This window comes from Girardinichthys multiradiatus, chromosome 1 (genome assembly GCF_021462225.1).
Source record: "Girardinichthys multiradiatus isolate DD_20200921_A chromosome 1, DD_fGirMul_XY1, whole genome shotgun sequence".
NCBI classification, from domain to species: domain Eukaryota; kingdom Metazoa; phylum Chordata; class Actinopteri; order Cyprinodontiformes; family Goodeidae; genus Girardinichthys; species Girardinichthys multiradiatus.
The window spans coordinates 31,726,247-31,734,360 of NC_061794.1; the positions used below are offsets into that span (position 1 = coordinate 31,726,247).

At 38.8% G+C, this 8,114-nt stretch overlaps 1 protein-coding gene across 3 annotated transcripts; it reads right to left on the bottom strand.

Moving 5' to 3' along the window:
• Positions 1-188: 188 nt before the first annotated feature.
• LOC124871531 (receptor-type tyrosine-protein phosphatase eta-like) lies at positions 189-6,989 on the bottom strand. Of its 3 annotated transcripts, none has more exons than XM_047370923.1 (11): positions 6,780-6,989; positions 6,428-6,536; positions 5,913-6,012; positions 5,736-5,826; positions 5,568-5,644; positions 5,335-5,469; positions 3,612-3,734; positions 3,368-3,525; positions 3,149-3,284; positions 830-891; positions 189-729 (listed from the first exon to the last, which is right to left on the bottom strand). In XM_047370923.1, the coding sequence occupies exons 2-11, from the start codon at positions 6,430-6,432 to the stop codon at positions 522-524; spliced, it is 1,095 nt and encodes a 364-aa protein (XP_047226879.1). In that variant the 5' UTR covers positions 6,433-6,536; positions 6,780-6,989; the 3' UTR covers positions 189-521. The 3 variants fall into 3 exon arrangements, with proteins under 3 accessions (XP_047226879.1, XP_047226863.1, XP_047226870.1); XM_047370907.1 differs by having other exon boundaries at positions 5,736-5,829; XM_047370914.1 differs by lacking the exon at positions 6,780-6,989 and adding an exon at positions 6,652-6,714 and having other exon boundaries at positions 5,736-5,829.
• Between the last annotated feature and the right edge of the window lie 1,125 nt (positions 6,990-8,114).

An 8,114-nucleotide genomic window follows, 5' to 3' on the forward strand; every position in this document is an offset into this window, starting at 1 on the left:
TGCCTTTCTATGGTCAGCTCTGCACATGCAACCTGATTGATAGACTTGATTGTGAAATAATGAAAGAAGTGCACAGTGAACTTTTTTTTTTCCAACCGTTGTTAGTAAAATATATCCCAGCAGTGCTCTGTTACCAATGGAGGAATCTTTGCTCATCATAAAAAGCTTTTGCCGATGACCTGAAAAAAGTCTTTGCCTGCAGTATTTTTTTTTTTCCTCAGTGCAAAGGTAGCAGCTCCCTTTTCTCGTGATTAACAGAATAACAGGTTTAACCTGATGAATTATTCCCTCAGTTCTTCTTCCTGGTTACATTACAAACTCCTGTGTCTGTTAAAAGCGTTAATCAGTGTGTTGTCAGGGCAGTTCTGTGTCTCCAGGGCCTCTCCTCACACTGTCTACGCAGCGGTCATTGCCTACACCATTAAAGTCCATATAAGGCAGCAAGAAGAATGCATTTTTTTTTTTCATTTTCCTTAATGTCATGTATATCAGTGCTTCTGTGCATTTTTCAGAACATGTCTTCAGGCATTTTGTGAGGCTGGATTCATCTGCGATAAGGAGGGTATTAACCTCCTCAGTAGCTTCCCGGGTTTAAATATCTGCTGCACTGTGTTCTGTAGGTGGTCTGTTGGAGGTTTCTGTTGTGAGTGGTGGCGTCTCCTCCTCTCAGAGCTCCTAGGTTGATCCTGTTGGCTAGGATCGAAACTGGGTCTCTGCATCTGTTGCTTGCTGCAAAAGAGGAGAATCTCATTCAGTTCTCATAGGTTGCAGTATTGCCTCATGATGCTGCCAGTCTGCTCTCAGTGAGAGCTTATTTCTGCATTCTTACCTTGCTGAATCACCTCCACCGAGCCAGTGGAGCAGACAGTGATAAATAAATATGTACTGCTCCTGAATATACAGAAAGCAATGAGCAGGTTATGAAATGGCTTTGGTTTGATTACTAAGAATGAGTCAGTAAAGTACACGCTCAAATGTCTGTCTCAGTAGGATAGATTATCATGAAAAAGTTTGTTTTGAAACTATATATAGACTCTTTACACACAGAATGATATATTTCAGTTAATTCAATTTAATGATTATGGCTTATAGCTGATGAAAATTTCTGTTTTTTTGAATAGTACATTAGATCAATAAAAACTGATTTTTTATTACGTAAATGTTGGCCTACTAAATAGTATGTCCCTGTGCAGTGCAGTACAGCATATGCATGTAATACCTTTTAGTGGCACTTTTACATGAATTACTGCATCAATGCAGCATGACATGGACTCATTCAGCCTGTGGCACAGCTGAGGCACAGCTGAGGCCCAGGTTTATTGAATAGCGACCTTCAGGTCATCTGTGTTGTTGGGTCTGGTGTCTCATCTTCTTTTTGATAATACTCTATTGATTTTCTGTGCTGTTTGGGTCAGAAGAGTAAACTGGCCAGGTCTTGAAAGCAGGTATCAGTATTTTTAGCCATGCGGGCAGGTACTGGAAAATTAATTCACCAACTCCATAATGCTTGGTAGCACAGGGATGCATGGAGTGCTCTAGAATTTGCTACAGCAGATCACATGGCTCATCAAGTTATGACTGACTGTGGAAACTTTACAATGAACCCAAAGCAGTTTGCATTCTGTTCCTCTGCACTCATCCTCCAAACAGTCCACTCATTTTTCCTCCTTGGCCATGGTACGACTTCTCTGTTGTCCTTGGTACAGGAACGGCTTTAACACAATAAATCCCACAGTTGCAGCTCATGTTCTGGATCTGTCTGTGTCATGCCTCTTCAAGCTATGACTTCAGCTGAAGTTCACACATTGTAAATCTCCCCCAAAACTCCGCAATGGAATTTACCCCTGTTGCTTGTGCACCTTTTTCTATTACACTTTGTCATTCTACTTAAATGTCCATTAATATGCTTGCATGCAACACTTTGTTCAGCCATCTTCAGCAATAAGCTTTTGTGACTGAAGCTCAAAGAAAACACTTTTATTAGTCTTATTCGATTTTTTGCGAAACTGAATGTTGGGTTTTTTATGAGCTGTAGGTCGTAATTCTCAGAATTAACAGAATGTTAATGAGTTTCCCTTTTTGAATTTAATGCAGACATAATTTTACTTTTTTTTTTTTTTTCAAATCTTATAAATTATGAACAGGAAGATCTGTATTTTTGTACCATTCATCCAAACGCCTCTATAAATGCATTTTTATATACAAGACTGCTAAAATGGGGGGCGATTATGATTCAGTGGCTAGAGCAATCGTTTTACATTTAGAAGCTTGTGGGTTTGATTCCATGTTCCTCCTGACACATGTTGTGGCCCTTGGCATGGTACTTATCCCCATATTTCCTACCGATCTGCATATTTGTGTATGAATGTGTGCACATTGCAAAACACAATACCACCACATCTCGTACCAACTGTGAAGTATGGTGGTGGAAGGGTGATGATTGGGGCTCTTTTTGCAACTGTAAACAAAGAAATGCTCTACATTCAGGTGTGAAGCCATCTGTCTGACACTTAAAGCTGGTCCACACTGAGACATTTAACAGGACAATCGCAACAAGCACATCAGCAGGAGAGTTGGAAAATGAAAAAATAAAGATGTTGCAAAGGCTCAGTCAAAGCCCAATCTGTCTGACTTTATATTTGCGGAACAGGTCTGGTTAGGTGTATTTGAGATTAAAGGTTTGATCCTCAACAGTATAGAAAGTATTTAGCAGTAATGATTCAGATTTTGAGAAGTTTCCTACTGAGCCGGGTTCTGCTGGAGGTTTCTTCTTGTTAGGAGGGTGAGGTTCCTCTACAATGCCGCCTCTTGCTTGCTCAATATGAGGGACTGTTGAAAAGTCAACAACTTGATACAATTGGCTGGGCTTCCTTAGATAACGTTCTACCAATTGGCATCAAATGAACTGAATTTGATTATTTAGTATTATAATTAAGATTAAAATCAAATGTATGTAATTGGATTTGAATCTGAGATAAGTCTAGAAAAACTGAGTTTGGACCCAAATGGATTCTGTTTAACTAGATATGAATTAGACCTGCTTGTCTTGTAAAGTGTCAAGCGAGGACGTTTGTTGTGAATTGGTGCTATATAAATACACTGAATTGAATTGAGTTGTAATTGCAAACGAAGTTCAGTGTAGACCTACAAGAGTCTGGACCATCCACATTCGATGCAGCCGTAGGTCCTTCACAGCACCTTTGATGTCAGGGAGGATCCCTCTCACACACAGCTGCATTAGCCACAGCAAAGACACAAATGTCCCCGACCGGCCAACGCCTGCACTGAATCACAGGAGCCGAGCAACAAAACTGTTAGAGTGGAACCTAATGGGATTTTAATGGAGCAGAGGATGTTAAATTCGCACCTGCAGTGAACCACAGCTGGCCCCAGGTGGGGAAGAACCTCCAAATGCTGTCGCACATGTTCAGTGAATCCACACAGGGAAAATGGGTTTGGGACACCCTGGTCTGGCCAGGATGGGTAGTAGAAGTGTGTGATTATCCTGTCATTGGGCAAGTCCCTCTGAAAAACAAACAGTTTATCTCTGCTGCCTATAAAGTAAAGAGAAGTCAGTTTCAAGGGAAAAAGATGGCAAGTCTTTTTCTCACCTGTCGCAGGTTAATGGTTGTAATAAAATAATCTGGACCCTGTTTCCGGGTCACTGTTGTTACTTGGAACAATCCGTGATAAACTGTCCCTTCTTCCAGAGACCAGTACTTATCACACATGATCTACACACACAAAAGAGACACATTCAATCATGCAGTACAACTGTGGTAAAAAGAAAGTACACATTTTTTTTAGTTCTATGGTTTCAAGTATCAGAACAAAATATGAATAATTGAGTCTTTAATATTATTTCAGTCTAACTTCAACTGTACAAAAACCTAGATTACACACTGTGACAACATATTAAATAAAGATGAAGCCAAAATGACTCCATAACAGCCACGAGTTGCTAATCAAATACACCTGATTAATTGATCATCCTCAGTGTGACCACCTCTATGGAAACAAGAGGTTTTTTAGGTTGATGGTCTGGAGTATACAGGTGTGTTAATGCAATGCCAAGAAGGAAAGATATCAGCAATGACTTTGGAGAAGCAATTGTTGCTGCCATCAAATCTGGGAAGATTTATAAGCACTTCCAAACAATTTGAAGTTCACTATTCTACAGCAAAAAAGGTGATTCATAAGTGGAAAACAGAAATAAAAGTCAAGAGCCAGGCTGCGGTCAAAAGTCAAATTCAGCCCAAAATCACATCGTCCAAGTTTCAAAGAAAATTAGCAAACCAAAAAAAGGCAGAGAGCTCTGCATGTGTAAAGTTATTAAAGTAAAATTGGAAAAATACTTAACACAGCATGGTTGTCTCTTCTCTCTTAAATGAATTTGACCTACGTTGGCAAAATTGCAAACTTAAGTGATTTGGTCATGTTTTGTAGCCACTGGACTATGGCCCCGTGCAGTCATTGAACTGACCATGGGACATCAAACAGGACAGTCATCCTAAAGGCAGCAGCAAACCTACCTCAGACAGACAGAAATAAAAAGGCATCAAGATGAGAAAGAGAGACTCAAACGGTCATGCATAAAAAAAATATTTCAAGTTATTTGTGCTGAAGGTGGATCCACAAGCTACTGAATCATGGCACAAAGCCTTTAAAGCTTGGCTTGGTTTTTTCCTCACATAAATAATGACAGCTTGGAAACCTTAGCATGTTTTTGTTCACTTGAGGTCAAATTTAAATTAATTGGAGAACCTGAGAAACACCAGATCAATCATCTCCTGATAAGTACGATTTTAGAATTGAAAAGGGCGTACTTTCTTTTTATCGTGATCAAAATTGAGTACATTTATAATTAAAAGGAAACATAAACAATGTGAGTTATAGAGTTTTTTTTTGTCTGGATACAGATGCTTTTTTCTGTAGCTTGTTCATGGTTGCACAATTTGCAACATGATTCTGATAATGGTGCAGCTTGTTAACCTAATGTCTGCTAAGTGGGTGGATTGAGTTAGGACAGAGCCAGGCAACCGCCAAAACACAAGCAAGTGTTTTCTGAAGTGATGCCATTGTTAAAAAGACCTAATCAGACCCTTCTTGCTGGTCTTGATGAATGACAGCTTCCCCCAAAAGAGTGTTTCTGCTTGAGCTTCAGCTAAAATAACTAAAGCCATTTGTTTTTCTTAAACAAAATGTTATCAAGTCTTACGTTTTCCTTCTGTTTTTGAATTTGAGCAAAGCTAAGTTAACCAGTTAACGTGTCCCTGAGGTAAAAAAAGAAAGAAAAAAATTATTAAACAGGGAAGAAACGAAGGAGCATCTTACTGTGTTCTTTTGTCTCAGAGCCGTCACCATGACGATTATCCTGACATTTTGCTCCCACACCATCCTCCAGAAGTCAGCTACGGTGTTGTGCAGAGGACCCTGGGTGCAGATAAAGTCTCTTTCTGATCCTCCACCCTAAATGCAGACATACAGAGACACAAAGTGATAATGGGACATCAGGGAAGATGAAGGGGTGATTTAGACTAAAATAGAGAATGAGTGAAAACTCTTACAGGGACAAAATTAGCATTGATGTAATCAGAATTTGGTTTCTGGTTTTGTACTGACAGCCTCACCCGGCAGTGATCATCTGCAATTAGATGGAGCAAAAAAAAAAAATCTCAAACATTTCCAGAAATACTCATCATAATCTGACATAACTTGAGGAGCAGTTCACTCACATGGCAAAATGCAAGAGTATCTGTTTTTTTCTTTGTTGGCCTCCAAGCTGCCCGCTCTAGTGGGGAGGTCTTTCCCAACATCATTCAGCTCCTGCTGAGGGTCAGCGGCATTAAAACAGATAATAAACACTTTACAAGCTATAGCTCTGATACTTGTACTTTCTTTTTTGGAGTTACCCCAAATGTCTGTTTAAAGCCTCGGTTGTTACTGGCAGCCAGTTTGGTGTATTGGAAATTCATCTCTTGCAGAATCTGTGATCTTGAGAAAGTCTCCATCCTTCAAAAAATGATTTTATAACATTAACCTGTATTATATTACTAATAAGTCTAGTAATATTTTTACCTTTTAAATTTAAGGATCTAAAATAAAATTTACGCATCTAATATTTCTATTACATTGAACGTCTTTCCTCAACACTATAAACCAGATGACATGTTTTCTAATTACAATAAACATGGGGGCTTTACTCAGTTTCAGAATCCAAAAAGGTGCTTAAACTCCTTACCAAGGCCTCACAAGCATTACATTTATGGCTAAATGTCTGTACTAATATGTTTTTGTTTTAATTGGTAAGCATAAAGATGAATGCTAAACATTTCAAGGTTTTACAGTTTTTTTTATTTTAAAAAGAACCCCAAACCTAATATTTCATGAATACATTTTTGAATACTGAGATTGTTGTCAGGCTTACCTCATGTCTTTCCTTGAACCCAAAGACAGTCCTATCCTTTGAAGAATTAACTCAGTGGGGAGAGTTTAAAGCTGTGGACATGTCGTCACTGCTGATTATGTGAAACACCCTGAAACATTAAATCAAGAGTGTAAAAACTGAAGACTGAAATGAATGTGTTAACACATTTTGGATTATTTTTTCAGTTAAAGGCCCATTTAAGCAAATAATCAGAAGTTAGCTACCTCTTTTTTTGTATTTAACTAAGTAATCCCAGGCAAACCTCTCTTCTAGTAGCCTCCTTGTCCTAAAAAGCTTTTTGTGGGAGGAGCAAAACCAAATATTCGCAGAGAGAAATTAGCAGCCTACTCACCTGACAAGAAAGAAAACCTGTTCTGTCAAGTTCCTAACCCCAGACACCAACAAGCAGGATGATGAACAGCTTGAGCGAGGTGTGTCTGCTTCAGGTCCTCGACAGTCAACAGGTCCCAAATAAACGACTGAAGTCATCCACAGGACAAGGAACTCGATCTGAGCACCCCACTCTTCCCAGGTTGTCTTCAAGTTGCCAGGTTGTGTTGATGCTGTCTGAAGCTGTCCCAAGGCACAATGAAATGACACATGGGTGGGGACGGCGGGCGGAGAGAAGCACACAAAACATCAGGGGAGGGACTGAAGTTTGTGAAAGCCCTAGTTATTATTTGCACTTGTAAAGTCGGTCTCTTGTTTTTAACAGAGTGTTGTCAGCTGTCCCAGAAAATCTCTACAACCCAGCTTCCTGTGTTCTAGACAAATTGTGAGGAAGCTGGTTAAAGAATATATGAATAAAAACATCACAAATGTTTTGTAAAGAAATGTGAAACAGTAAAACGAATCCTTTAGATAGATAGATAGATAGATAGATAGATAGATAGATAGATAGATAGATAGATAGATAGATAGATAGATAGATAGATAGATAGATAGATAGATAGATAGATAGATAGATAGATAGATAGATAGATAGATAGATAGATAGATAGATAATTGGTGCTACATAAATTGAATTGAGTTTCAGACAAACATGATCATTTTTTGTCTTGTAGCATATCAGAACTAATCACAGGGGAACATGCCCACATCATGATGTTGCCATCACCATGCCTGACTATGCAGGGGTATTTCATACCCTGATGTTCTGTTCCCCAAACCTTTCAGACCAATAGTTGGAAATTTTCACTGTGTTGTGTTTTAACACGTAAAAGTACTCTGCTTATCAAAGTCTGCAAGTCACTCAACTGTCCATTACTCCTCTTGTAAATTAGTGTACACATCAACATTAGCTTTTTTATTAGTATTATGATTTGATGAATCCGAAGTACTTAATTTAATTTGAATCCAACTGCGGCTGCCAACAATGGTGCAACTAGTTATTAGGTTTTGGTGGCAAATACGTTTTCACAAAGGGCCAAGATGATTTGGCTTGCATTTTTCAAATGAAGTTATCTGAAAGTCCTTTTTATATTTACCGGTACTCATGTTATCTTTGTCTGATAATCTGGATGTTTAACAAAACAAGCAAAAACATGGGGAATCTGTAAGGGTATACAACATTTTCCCAAGAACAAACACAGCAATGTGCAGCAGTGTGAGTTATTAGAAGCTAATATCTAATGTCATACCCTGGCTCATGAGGCCATGTCCAAAAAAAGGAGGAGACACACGAGTT